This window comes from Mesitornis unicolor, unplaced genomic scaffold (assembly GCF_000695765.1).
Source record: "Mesitornis unicolor isolate BGI_N332 unplaced genomic scaffold, ASM69576v1 scaffold23228, whole genome shotgun sequence".
Lineage (NCBI taxonomy): Eukaryota > Metazoa > Chordata > Aves > Mesitornithiformes > Mesitornithidae > Mesitornis > Mesitornis unicolor.
The window spans coordinates 1-14,508 of NW_010204160.1; the positions used below are offsets into that span (position 1 = coordinate 1).

The 14,508-nt window shown below is 39.6% G+C and overlaps 1 protein-coding gene across 1 annotated transcript; it reads left to right on the forward strand.

Moving 5' to 3' along the window:
• Positions 1 to 6: 6 nt before the first annotated feature.
• VCPIP1 (valosin containing protein (p97)/p47 complex interacting protein 1) lies at positions 7 to 12,239 on the forward strand. The gene is made up of 3 exons (XM_010190972.1): positions 7 to 2,365; positions 7,744 to 7,830; positions 10,458 to 12,239. Exons 1-3 carry the CDS (start codon positions 10 to 12, stop codon positions 11,327 to 11,329), a joined length of 3,315 nt encoding a protein of 1,104 aa, XP_010189274.1. The 5' UTR covers positions 7 to 9; the 3' UTR covers positions 11,330 to 12,239.
• The last annotated feature ends 2,269 nt before the right edge of the window (positions 12,240 to 14,508 follow it).

Sequence of the window (14,508 nt, forward strand, 5' to 3'; positions counted from 1 at the left end):
GTCAAAGTCATGGGCCTCTCCAACTACCACTGCAAGCTCCTGGCCCCTATCCTGGCCCGCTACGGTATGGATAAGCAAACTGGCAAAGCCAAGCTCCTCACAGAGATGAACCAAGGAGACATCTTCGACTGCTCCCTCTTGGGTGATCGCGCCTTCCTTATTGAGCCCGAGCACGTTGAAACCATCGGTTATGGAAAGGACCGCTCTGGCAGCCTCATCTACCTGCATGACACCCTGGAAGACATCAAGAAGGCAAACAACAGTCAGGAGTGCCTCATTCCTGTCCATGTGGATGGAGATGGCCACTGCCTGGTCCATGCTGTCTCGCGGGCACTTGTTGGCAGGGAACTGTTCTGGCATGCTCTGCGAGAGAATCTAAAGAAGCATTTTGAGGAGAATCTGAGTCACTACAAGGCGCTTTTCCACGACTTTATTGATGCAGCAGAGTGGGAAGACATTATCAATGAATGTGACCCTTTGTTTGTTCCTCCAGAAGGTGTGCCAATGGGCCTTAGGAATATTCATATCTTTGGTCTGGCCAATGTGCTTCACCGGCCTATCATCCTGTTAGACTCCTTGAGTGGAATGCGAAGCTCTGGAGATTACTCAGCGACGTTCCTCCCTGGTCTGGTACCTCTAGAAAAATGCATGGGAAGAGATGGCATGTTGAACAAGCCGATCTGCATTGCGTGGAGTAGCTCAGGACGTAACCATTATATTCCTCTAGTTGGAATAAAAGGTGCTGCTTTACCTAAACTGCCTAGGAAGCTACTTCCTAAAGCCTGGGGGGTTCCTCAAGACCTCATCAAAAAGTACATCAAGTTAGAGGAGGACGGTGGTTGTGTTATTGGAGGGGACAGAAGTTTGCAAGATAAGTACTTGATGAGGCTCGTTGCTGCCATGGAGGAGGTTTTCATGAGTAAACATGGTATCCATCCCAGTCTTGTAGCTGATGTACATCAGTATTTCTACAGAAGGACTGGTGTAATAGGAGTCCAGCCTGAAGAAGTCACTGCAGCTGCCAAAAAAGCAGTGGTGGACAACCGCCTTCACAGGTGCCTCATTTGCGGGGCCCTTTCAGAACATCACGTTCCTCCAGAGTGGCTGGCTCCTGGGGGGAAACTCTATAACCTGGCAAAAAACACCCATGGCCAGCTAAGGCCTGACAAAAATTACAGTTTTCCCCTGAACAGTTTGGTGTGTTCTTACAACCCCGCAAAGGATGTGCTGGTACCAGACTACAGCCTGAGTAGTTTGACTGCTTGTAACTGGTGTCACAGTAACTTAGTGCGTCGTGTCAGAGAAGATGGATCTGTTTCATACTTGGATGGAGACAGAACTAATACTAGGTCTGCAGGTGGCAAATGCGGCTGTGGATTCAAGCACTACTGGGAAGGTAAAGAATATGATAATCTCCCTGAAGCTTTTCCTATTACTCTAGAGTGGGGTGGAAGAGTGGTGAGAGAGACCGTCTACTGGTTCCAGTATGAAAGTGACACTTCTCTGAACAGCAATGTGTATGACGTCGCCATGAAACTCGTTACCAAGCACTTCCCTGGTGAGTTTGGTAGTGAGATTCTTGTTCAGAAAGTTGTCAACACAATATTGCATCAAACTGCCAAAAAGAACCCCGATGATTATACCCCTGTAAATATCGATGGTGCTCACGCCCAAAGAGCTGACGACGTACAGCAAGGACAAGAGTTAGAGTCGCAACTTCCAACCAAAATAATTTTGACTGGACAGAAGACAAAAACTTTGCACAAGGAGGAGTTGAATATGAGCAAAGCTGAAAGAACTATTCAGCAGAACATTGCAGACCAGGCTTCCGTAATGCAAAAACGGAAAAGTGAAAAATTGAAACAAGAGCATAAAGGGCAACCTAGGACTGCTTCCCCTGGAGCTGTTCGGGAGGGGCCATCATCTGCACCTGCTACACCAACAAAAACCCCATATTCTCCAACATCTACGAAAGAAAAGAAAATCCGAATAACCACAAATGACGGGAGGCAGTCAATGCTTACCCTGAAGTGCACGACCACCTTCCTGGAACTACAGGAAAGCATAGCGAGAGAATTTAATATTCCTCCGTATTTGCAATGTATTCGCTATGGCTTTCCTCCTAAAGAGCTTCTGCCTCCCAAAGAAGGCATGGAAAACGAACCTGTTCCTTTGCAGCATGGTGACAGGATTGCGATCGAAATCCTGAAAGGTAAGGAGGAAGGCAGGCAGGCTGCTTCAGCACGCTCGGCCCATGCCGTGAAGCATGAAGACGTTGCTGTGACGAGTAAAATCTCATCGAAGGAGCTGCAAGAGCAAGTCGATAAGGAGATGTATTCTCTCTGTCTTCTAGCAACGCTAATGGGTAAGGCTGACTTCAAATTATACTTTAAAATCGTATTTTTAAGTAGAAGATAACATTTTACAAACTGTAGTTACATACATTTTTTTCTTTTCTGTAACCATGGAGAAGGTTAGTTCCCTTACTTCTCAATTAGAAGAACATTTAACATGCTGTCAGTGATTTGTTGAGTGTCATGACTTCTTAAAATGTATATACAAGATACTTGTTCTCCCTTTGCTATAAAGTCCTCTTTTTAAATTTGCTGTTTGGAAGTTGTTGCATTTCCTCTTGTGCCTGTCTCTCTATTTGTTTTTCTTGTTCATTAGACACACATCGGATGTGGATGTGTGTGAGCTACGTGCTCTCTTTTTTCCCCTACATCTCCCTCAGGTCTCAGGAAGTAAATTCAGAGCAGAGGTGAGAAGGGGATGCTGAATGTCTGCTTGGTGGAAGTTCGAGGACCAACTTGTCACCTTTGTAGTAGGATAAAGTCCTGGCATTTCTCCCCACAGGGAGTTGTGTTGGTTTAAACAAATAAACACAATATTGTAGCCTTAGCTAATCTGCTAATTTTAAGTGAAGATCTGGCCTTTGTAAAGAGCTGTGAAGAGCATTATTTCAGAATGTAAATGGAGGAGAAACTGAAAGAAGTTAAAGGCAGATTTGAATCCCAAAGGTGGACATAGAGTTGCAAAGCTGTGCCTATAAATTGTCAGTCATATAAATCTGACTAACTGTTAATGAAAGGACTTTTCTCAGGTGCCTGCGGTTTTCATTTCATATTTGGACTCAGGAGACTTGGACCTTCGTTTTGTGTACTTCTTCATCAGGTTTCATCGTTCTTGCTGCTTACTGGCAGGAAGTAGAGCAGTAATTATCATACATTTGGCTCCATGAACCAGTTGAATAGTCATGTTTACAGGTTTTTTTTGTGGGAGCCTTCTCTTTTGCTGGAGGGATTTGGTGTGGCTAAAGCATGTGATGTTTTAGAGCTGAAACAATTACATAATCGCAGAGTGGGATGTCAGAAGTTCATCATGCAGGACTTTGATTCTTTTCCAAGCCCGATGGCTTACTCCCCTGTCTCTCGCAGTGATTCGCGTGCTGAATCACTGCCCACCTCGTCACGCTGACATTTACACCGCCGTTCCAAAGTGCAGGAAAAGGTTAGGTTTAAAAGCGGTCTTAATTTTGAGATGAAACTCAAGAGAGTGCTTTCCTGTTTTCAGGAAATACTCCTGAAAATGTAGTTATTTGCTTACTTTTGAAGAACCTCAGAGGTTTGTTTTTTTTTGTATCACAGTGACTTCAGTATTTTGTGTCTTTTTTTTTTTAAGAAGTATTTATAAACTGTGAGCTGATCTTGTATTCAAGAATCAATGTTTGTCTTTGACTCTCATTGCTATTAGACTTTGCTTTTGAAGCACAGATTACAATAGAATTTACCTCACCCTTCTCTGACTGCATCCATTTGCAATACTAATAGAAGTAAAAGTGTCAGCAGATTATAAACCAACCGATTATAACAACTTATGCAGCAATTGAATAAGTTGCTATTTTTATATAATCACTGTTCTCATCAGGGCTTAATTTTCCTTCAAAGATACTTGTGGAAAAAAATTCTAGACAGTTGACTACTTAAAATTGTAATTTTTCAATGGCGAAGCAAACTCTAAGAAACTTCCTAAATCCTTTGGCTTTTTTAGAGTATTGGGGTGGCAGTTCCTCAGGGTGGTATATTCAGCCTTTCTGGGCCAAGAAGCCTTGGTGTTTCTCGGTTATGTTTCTGTAATGCTAAAACCCAAAGCTGCCAAGTTCTGAGAGTCAGCTTATCCTGTGTGCTCTTGCTGCAACTATGTTCTCCTAAAAGCATTCATCTGATACAGTCAGATTAGAACCGGTAGAGGGAAGATGCTCTTGAAACAGCTCTCTGGGCTAGACAAGCTCTGCTTTTTTTAATTTTCTTTTTTTTTCTTCCCCAGTGAAAATGTGTCTTCAAACATCTAGAACTATTCATTCTGGATGCTTAAAAACTTTTCTTTCATACAGGGTCTCGTTTAGGCTGACTTGATGCTGCTTTTATATTTCAGTTACTAGAATTTTTCTTTTCTGGTCTCAGCTAGTTAACTCATTAAAATTTTAGGCCAGCTTTATTTTTTATGTATAACATTTAAAAATAAGCCTTGGGAAATTAGATACTGTAATTTCTGGAGTATTTAACTTCACAAAAAATAATTCATAATATGTTTTCTCGCTTATTTTTGTTCAGCTTAAAATACAGAATTCTATAAGGAAATGACTAAAAGAATCTTAATTTAACATAGTTAAGACATTATATTTTAAAATTTATTTTATATGCACCCATGCAGAAGCACTCTGGATACATGAAGCCAATTATGAATCTATTTTGTTTGGTTTGTCTTGCATTAATGAATTTGTCAGCACAGAAGAAATCAAAATAGCTAGGTTTAAATTAAATGTAGTAATTGATGTCAGGATTTGCTTGGATTTAAACAGCTTGTTTTTAAGCCAAATGTAGTTCCCTGTAATCCATATTTATCAACTGAGCTTTCAGTTTGTTTTGCACTTCTATGTGTTCTCTCTGCTGTATGCAGTGGTGGTCTTGGGCTTCCTCTGACATGGGTTAGCCTGCACCTCCTCTTTTTCAGCAGTGGCATTCTTGTGGGTAGGAGAGGCTTCATTTATTGCCATACCTTAATGTTGTGGGGCTGAGGTCTTCTCTGAGGGAGCGTGTACTGAAGTGGGAATAGTGTGGAGAACATATTTTTGATAAATGTAGTGTCTTGAGGGAGTTTTTAATCTAGCTAAATCATCACCCATATTAACTTGTGACCTATAAACATCTTACTCCCATGGTAAACAAAACCAAAACAAACAGTAAAACCCAACTAGCAACCAAAATGTGCAAACCTCAAACATAGTTCAGTTGAGTCACACACACTAGTTCCTGTGATCTGGGAAAGTCCAGTTGTAATTGTGGCTTTTTTTGCTGTTCCAGTCTGAGATCTCTTTATCAAAACAGCATAGTTAGTTTGTATTTCTTTCAGTGGCTGATGCTTTTGTTTTGTGAGCCCTGCTTTCCATACTTCTCTGCATGCAGTCCTTGCTAGTGTTGCATAAAAGGCTGTCTAAACAACGATGCTTCTCTGGTGCAAGGCTAGAAAAGTCATGCCTGGAGTAATTAGGGAATATTTCCTTGGAGAATGCCACTAATGTGTAAAACTGGGCCTCTTCTAAAAGCCTTGTGGTTATCTTGTGGAAGGGAAGGGAATCCTTCAAATAAGAATGGATTGCTAGATGCAGCAGTATTGGATGACTTATCAGTGTAGTGGTTATTTTGACTTCTGTGGGCAGTATTTAAACCATCAGGAAGACTTCAGCTTGCTGCTGCTTGGGGGAAAATGAAGAGCCACAGCAGTGATGCTCTGGAGCCACTGATATACAGGGATGTGTATTTCAAAATGTAAACGAGGATAGGGATGCAGGGTAGCAGCAAACACCTCTTGAAATAGCTAAAACATGAGTGTTCTTAGCAGTAATTGTTCTCTTTCCATGGGGCTGTTTGAAGAAGAGGGAGAGTGGTGGCAATAGTGGGGAGGAAAAGAGAATGCTCCTTTTAAATTACTATTCTATTTTAGTGAGTCAATGAGAACTGGAGAGGAACTTCAAATGTATTAGCAAGTTAGTAGAGAAGAGTTATCAGGACAAAGTAAAAAGATGAGTGGTTGGTGTTACTTGGACATTCTTGCTAAGAAGTGAAGGCCAAATCTGTGAGCTTGATGTGCAAATGAATGCAATGCACATTCAAGGGAATGTATTTTAAATGAATCAGATTATGTATGTCTCCTGTCTTTAAAGACAAAACTCGATAAAAATGCGCTGTACCTTTTTATAGAGAATGGGGACTTGAGTAACACCTGAAGTGGAGAGATGAGCGACAGAGTCCTTCTGGTGGGGCGACAGACGAGCAGGGGAGCGTACGGAGTCCCGTGCCTGTCGGGGAAGGGAAACAGAAATTCAGAGAGTGGTTTGAAGGGTTTCAAAGCATAATTTAGTGCATAATGCCACTGTCCTGAGAGTGAAACATTTCTCATCTGAGGCAGGTGGGATAGGAGAGCAACCACAGTTACCTTGTCAGATCTGCAGTAAAGAAATGCAGGGAGGAATTCAGATGAGCCCTGTATTCAGTATGTGGTACCTATTAAAAATAACCTCTTTTACTTTTATTTTGCTCTTGAAAGCAAGCAAAAAAAATATTGGTGGGTAGTATTTTACAGCCACATACATTCCAGCAATCTCTGTACCAAGTAGTAGGTGCATCCAGTTAACTTTGTTAACATTCTCCAAATTTAATAGAAAATTGAGAGACATGGTTATTGGGATTTTGATGCCTAAAGAAGGGTGCAATTTCTATTTAAAGTATACCAACATGTTCCTAAATGTTTGATATAGAGTGGGAAAAGCAATTTTTTTCTCATAATGGACATGCACAGTAGTTGTTTCCACATCAGGAGAATGGAATTTATCAGTACTTTCTGTTTGCACTACCTTGACAGCTTCGTCACATGTCACTCCTCTGAAGCAGGTAAGTGGTTAGCAAAATGAGGAAAAGGTATAGGTAAAAATGCAGATCTGACTGCTTTAGCAGGTGCTGTTAGGTCACTGATATTCTGTCATTGTAACCCATTTTTTATGTTCTTTATATTCCTTTCCTTATATAGTCTAGGTTTTTTTATCCTCCCCTCTCAGTGACATTTAAAGTTGTCACATTTCAATGCCATTTTTGGCGTCTTTGAAAAATGCCAGTTATAAAGGACTGCTGGGGCCTCTCACAGTCGGTATTTCGCATCTAACTCTCAAGAACAGCCAGGTACAGACACAGCTTCTACGCAGCTGCTTGTGTGGACGGTTGTATCTCGGCTACACTATAAAGTCTGCTGTGTGGCAGCTGTGAAATCTGTGAACATCAGATTTTTTGAGAAGGTGTAGGGATACAGAATTGAGGTTTTAATGTATAAGGGTATGTGCTTGAATTTTGGAAGTGTGTTAGTCATTTCCTAGCTTTCTGTTGAAAGCATGGGTAGGAGGGGAATGGGGACTTGTGTGTAAGGCCTGGCAAAGAACCAGGAGCCGCAGCTTGGATCAAATAAAATTTGGGAGCCTTTGTACTAGAACATGTAGGATATGGTGGATTTGTTTTCTTGAAAGGAAATGTCCTGGGCTCCTGTTCTGTAAATTTGCAGTAAAAATTCAAATTTTTAATTGCATAGAAGAGAGTGAGGATTCAGCTTTGAATTCAAGGAGTTACATTTTCAGCCATTGTCTAGAATGTCGAAATATGGCTGTTTAATTCTAATAATTGTGTTTGATTTTTACAGGAGAAGATGTTTGGTCTTATGCAAAGGGGCTTCCTCAGTTGTTTCAGCAAGGTGGAGTATTCTACAGCATAATGAAGAAAACGACAGGTATTTTTTTGTTTCATCCCTTTTTTCCTGTTTTCAGATCTTTAGAATTGTAAATTGGTATTGAGTTACTTGTAGGCATAAATATATTTTTATTTTATTACCATGGTACATTTTCATTTTATGATCATGGTATATTTTCATTTTCATAATATTGTAAAACTCCTTATGCTCCCTCAGAGTGCCCAAGAATAGGAAATCTGACTAAGACAAGTTAATTTAACGTAAATCTCTTATTTTCTGAAATTTTCTCTACAACCATACATCTGCATTTAAACTTCATGGATGGTACAAACAACTTCAGTAACTCAACTGACTTTTTTTTTTAATGGAAAGATCAAACTGGCTGGATCATAGGACCCGTTTCTGTTCTACTTTAAAACAATTACTGGATAAACAGTTCACCATTCTAGCATGCTTCTTAGTAGATACTATATACAGGGGTACTGCATGTTTTAAATTTAAATGATTGGTTAAATTTGTCTTTCGTATTGCTAGAATTTTCTCAGAAGCAAAGCTGTCCATCCTTTTCTTGCATTGATAAATGTCACATCTTGGACTACATGCAGAATAACTGAGCAAGTAGTTAAAAGTATGTTTGATTTTCAGGTGGCTTTACAAATACTACCTACAAAACCACCTGAAAGTACTATTCAGTTATTTCCTCTCATTTAAAGTTTATTTTCTGATTGAAGTCTTTGCTTTCATAGTTTAGCTCTTTTGGTTTCACTTATAATGATGATTCCTTTGCTGATTTTGTACTGTTTGCTTTCTTCTTAGACAGTTTTGTCAACCCTAACTTAATCTTTATTGTTTATGGAAATAGGTATTTTACCATGTAATTTCTATTCTGTTTGCAGTAATTAAAATGTGTGGTATACTCAGTGCCCACTGCCTCTCACTGAATTATTAGCCTGGGTAATAGAACAGATTTTAACATGTATGGTTTTAGCATTTATGAACTATGAAATTTCTATGTTAAACAGTTACAGTGTGCAACAATCTATTTTTTTCCACTTAAAGAAGCTCCTTAACTATTTGTAATAGTTACACAGCAGTGCAACTATTATACTGGACACTTTGAACAAAGCTTTCTATCATGTGTAGGTACTGATAATCAATTGAAATTCAATTTAGTAGATCTTTTTTAAGATCTCATTTTGAGACTTCAGGATTGACATTTCAGAGGCAGTTTGGGTCTATCACAGAAGCTGTTACAGCTCTTTTGCAAATGAAAGTTGAGCTGGTAAATTATATAGTTAAAATACCTACTTGAGGCTAAGTTAGATGGATAGATTGGGTTCAATCTTGTTCTGGGTGTGTTTTGGCTGTTTGGTTATTTGTTCCCATGGATGTGTAAAGAAAGAGGAGCTACGTGTCTCAAGTTCTAGAAATGCAATCTTATCTGTAGATTCTTTGCAGCTGTAAAAGTGTGTGAATCAGAAGCTGTGGAGGATGAGTAAGATTGGTCAGTTGGTTCATCAGTATAACAACAGTTCAGTAACATGTCAGATTGACCTTTTTTGTTGATGCCCAGAATACTTATTTTAACAGTATTGTATTTGATAACACAGAAATCGGATTTGCTTGTTATGTTTCTTCCCTTCTGCATAACTTCTGGTGTTTTTCTTCAAGAATTGTAAGAGAATGTGAAGGAAAATCACATTAATTTACCTATTCCTGGCACTTTTTTAGAAGTAGCTTTTTTAAATTGTAGCTCTCCTTGCATAGCTGATACCACTGAAGAGAGTTGCTGCAGCCAGGTTTTATTCTGCAGATAGCTTTTAACTCAGAGCACGTTGTCACCTTATAGGACAGAGCTGAAAGAGTTATTTTTGTATTTTGTGACATTAAACTGGAAAACCATATGTTGACCATTTTTGACACAGAGCAACCTCAGAGTGAACTCTCAGTTTTAGCAGATCAGTCAAGTTGTAAGTGGGACAGTCAAACAACCACCAGATCAAAAATATGATGCCTCATGTTTGTTTTGTAAAGGTTAATAGCTATAATCTCCAGGACTACTAAGCGTAGCAAGCTTGAAACACTTTTGTTTATCTAGCAACACTTCCTTTCTGATAAGAAGACAAATAGTGAATTTGAAATTCCTCAGGCCTAGCAGCAGGTTCACCCTGACATCCTACTACAACTCTAACTAGTATGGAAGTGGCCTTAAGTAGTACTTCTCCAGGTAGACAGAGATTTGAAATGTGCTCTTTGGCAGTTTTCTGGGGTTCTTTATGATTGATTGTTTGTTTTTTGTGTGGTTTTGGGGTGGGGGTGGTAGCAATGGGGTTTGGCTTGCTTTGTGTTACTGCAAGCATATACTATTTATTTAACTTCTGTTGTATTAGTACTGCAAGTCCCAGCAAGATGGTTATTTTATTTAGTAATACTACAGTTCTGTCCCTTCATTAAAATCAACATAGGAGGCAGCAGCCTCTTAGGGCTATACTGTGATTGCTATCATATGGCATACAAGCCTAAATTACTGTTCTCTCACAGTATAAGCTTCAGTATGTTTGCTTTCACATACTCGATGCAATAAGTTTAAATACAATAATTACTGTGTATTTAGAGCATGCCTTAAAATATGTTAGCACTTTGAATAACTTCTTCTGTCTTCATAGGTTTGGCTGATGGCAAGCACTGTACTTTTCCACATCTGCCTGGTAAAAACTTTGTGTACAATGCAGCAGAAGACAGATTGGAGCTGTGTGTGGATGCTGCTGGGCACTTTCCTATTGGTCCCGATGTTGAAGAGTTGGTGAAAGAGGCCTTAAGTCAAGTGCGAGCAGAAGCTACTTCGAGAAGCAGGGAAGCGAGTCCTTCACACGGAATGCTGAAGCTGGGTAGTGGTGGAGTAGTGAAAAAGAAATCTGAACAACTACATAACATTACTGCATTTCAAGGAAAGGGCCATTCCCTAGGAACTGCATCTAGTAGTCAACAACATGATCAAAGAGCCAGGGAAACGCCACTTTTAAGAAAGCATAGCACAGAAACGGACTTCAGTCCTTCTGCTAAAATTGAGCCTTCTGCATTCACAGCTGCTTCTGGTAACAGTGAGCTTATCCGAATTGCTCCGGGAGTTGTGACAATGAGAGACAGCAGGCAGCTTGACCCCACTTTGATTGAGGCACAGAGAAAAAAGTTGCAGGAAATGGTCTCTTCTATTCAGGCTTCAATGGATAGACATTTGCGGGATCAGAATACAGAGCAGTCAGCGTCAGTTGATCTGTCTCAAAGAAAAGTAGAGGGAGCGAGTTCAGCTGCTAAAACTGGGAGCTTTCAGGCTGGCTTACCCGAATCCTTTTCTGCACCAGGTGGTACTGAACACTTGAATACCGAATCAACTGATGGTAACGTGGTGAATTCTGTGGGAACAACATTCCCTGCGAGATCTAAAGCACAAAAGGGAAATTCTGTTGAGGAGCTTGAGGAGATGGATAGTCAAGATGCAGGAATCACTAATGCAACTGAGCCAATGGATCACTCTTGATAGGTTAAAATCTAATAAGGGTAGAATAAATTACTGTTCAAATGTAATGTTTATTGGCTGGGCCACACAAAGTGATTAGTTATTAAATCTTGTATGTATGTCAAAGATTATATCATCTTATTCAGTGCATGATAAGCGTGTGATTGGCAATAGCTTTCAATATTACCATACTGCTGCCCAGGCTGGCTCTGTTACCTGTAAATTAGTTATTAGGAAATGCACTGAGATGAATATCTGCTGTAAATGTGGGTTCTTGAAAATTCTTTGTAATTTTTAATTCCTTAAGAGTCTTAAAATTTAAGCCCATGCAAGGTTCTCACCATGCTAGTTTAAGGTTACTGGAAAGGCTAGAACAGGCAAAACTAGAAACATGACAAAGTTAATAATGTCCCAGGTACTCAATTCCACTCAAAAATACACTGTAAACATGAGTTACACATTTCAAAGAGCAACTAAAACTAAACTTCTGCTAAATTTGATAATGCAGCATATGCAGTACTTTAATTACATTGTGCTGGCACTTCCTCTGATTTAAAAACTTTTTCATTCATACAGCTGTATAAGCTTGTCAGAAATCTTGGAATAAGTAACTTTAGTAAACTCTCTAATTTCTGCATATTGTCAGTTTAAGCAAGTTAGAAAAAAGGCTACTTAGCGTATGATGAAGATGAAGTGAATGTGGCGTGGTTATGCATGGCTGGCTGAGCCAACACAACCATTTTGGTGCTCTGTTAGTAAGTGATAGCATGTTTTTATTTCCTCCCAAATACCGAGCTGGTCAGATGTTGAGCGACTTTTAATGCAACCGGAGGAGAGAAGTTGGCAACTGCAAGAAACAAAAAATGTTCAGTGGCAAATCCATTTCTTTTAAAAGGCTTTGATTACCAGCATTGGTTAGTAATGGCAAAAATTAAATAACAGCTGTCCTCTTCAGAGAAATTAACAATTTATGGGAAGGAAACGACTCTCTGACATACCTTATCCTAAAGTGTTCAGTGATAAGTGAGCTTTTGGAAGCTTACTGTTGTTCACTCCATGGAAACGAGGAATACGTGCTGTTTCAGTGTCTGTAAAGACTGCCCACCTCTATTAGCCTCACTTCAGTTTGCGGTGTAGATTTCCCTGCATTGGTGATAATATTGCTGGTATCCACTTGAGTAGTGTGTTCATCAGACCTGCAGTGCTCGTTTTTAAGAAGCAGCCATCGTGCTTGCTCCCTAAGGATGGAATGTGTATCTGATGCTGCACTTTGCTTCCTATCTTCATAGTCATATTTAAGTGCACTATTGCTGCTTCCTCTAATGGTAAAATAACACTGAATGGATGAAAGATGTTAATACAGCTTCAAAGGAATTAAGAGCATTTAAATATTGAAGTCTGTGTTTGTGCACACGTGGGTTTTTACCAGTTCACAAATGATGTTTGTATCGTACATGTTTGTATTCAGAAAAGTCTCCTCACTTTTTACATTTCTAATCACTTAAACAGTTCTAAGCGTTAGTATGACAAAACGTCCCATGACGGAGGGTTTATTTTTGTATGTAAAAATGTGTGACTGAAGCAAGTCACTTAAACAATAGCCCCTGTTTTGTCAAAGTACATTAAAATGGCTCTGTTGGTTAACTTTTTAGGTAGAAGGAATACATATTTTATGGTTTAGTACACTACTTATAGGTAAAATGTAAGAATCACCTTTTCACAAATAAATGCAAAAGTTTAAGATCTCAAATTGCTAACCTGTAAGTTAGCAATTTGGAAGCTTGGAATGTATGAAGTAATTTGGCTCCCCAGAACTGACCTTGCTGATGCACTGATTAACTGGCAGGGCTCATTCAGTGATGCACGGGATGCACACGCGGCCACTGGAAGCCTGCCATGACTTCTGAAAACATTCAGTCTCCCATGAAGCAGTCGAGCTGTCTGAAGGCTACTTCTCTATAGGAAATGTGGAGTAGAGGCTTGTGCTTTGTCAGTGCAAGGTTTAGAAAAATACAGCAGTGGCATAGGAGTTTTAAGTCAGGAGAGGCTAAGGGGGAGGCATCTCTTGGATCTCTTGCATTTTAGACAAGGCAACTATCACTTAGACATTTTTAACCTTTTCTTCAGAAAAAGAAGTCTTCCTCTGCTGAAAAAAATATGGGCAGTGTGTATGAGAGAACTTTAAGTTTGAAATAAATTGAAATATTTATTGCACCATTGTCCTTATTTCAAGGGAAAATGCTTACTTCTTTCATGCCTTTCTGGTAAGACTACACAAGTTTGTGTGCCTTTTACTGTGTAAAAAGGCTTGGTTTAATTTTGACACACTTCCCATTTCAGCAGTAATTTGACATTTTCCTTCCTATCTAAATAGAAATAGACACAGATAATAGCTCTGTTTGACTCACCCTTAGCATCATCTTGGGGCCCCTCAAGTTACGTAGATCAGAACTCTTGGGTTCCTACAATAAAATGGACTCAAAAAGGAATGGTGAAATGGTGTCAAAATCACAAGATCTGCTGATGTGAATTCCTCTGGTGTAAAGCAGGGTTGTGCATTTTTCTTTGCAGTGTTCTTATTTCACGTAGTGTTCTCATGCATTTTAATATCAGTGGTTTTGAGAAAGGTGACTTTTGATACACTCACGTAAAGCTAAACTTCGTCTGCACGCCAATAAGATGTGTTACTGTACAAGAGAAGTGAAATAAAGAACACTGAAGTGCGAGTTTGAGCAGATGTTTCATTTGATTGCTAGCAGTGAGTGCAAATGTAAGTTGGGGCAAATCTGTGTGCCTGTCTTAGGAGCACCCATCTGCTTGTTGGATTTCCCTGTAGAGTCAGGAAAATGGCACAAGGGCAGGGAAAATGTTGACTTGTGGATGTGAAGCGGTGTCAATTGGACTTCTCAAGTGGCGTGGAGAGTGTCCCTTTCTCAAAAGAACCCTGAATTCTTGCTACTGACTTGCCTGTGGACAGAGGCTGTGGCTCTGAATTCTTTTCGAGTACCTGCCTTGATCGCTCTCTTGTCTAGGGGCCAACCACCTTCTACACAGTGTCTCATGGCAAAGATGGCTTGAATTATTTGAAAATCCTAAACTTTACTGTGGCTTAGTATGTATAACCTAAATGGAAGATGATTACTGAAAATACAGGCCCAGTACAAAAAAAAAGGAAAAAAAAAAAAAAGAGAAAGAACTGG

What these genes read in the sequence shown, in the direction of transcription:
- VCPIP1 (XM_010190972.1), top strand. Translation starts at nt 10, where the DNA reads ATGGGCCTCTCCAACTACCACTGCAAGCTCCTGGCCCCTATCCTGGCC. An exon ending in TCTTCTAGCAACGCTAATGG is followed by an intron (nt 2,366 to 7,743) that starts GTAAGGCTGACT and finishes TGATTTTTACAG; the next exon opens with GAGAAGATGTTTGGTCTTAT. An exon ending in CATAATGAAGAAAACGACAG is followed by an intron (nt 7,831 to 10,457) that starts GTATTTTTTTGT and finishes CTGTCTTCATAG; the next exon opens with GTTTGGCTGATGGCAAGCAC.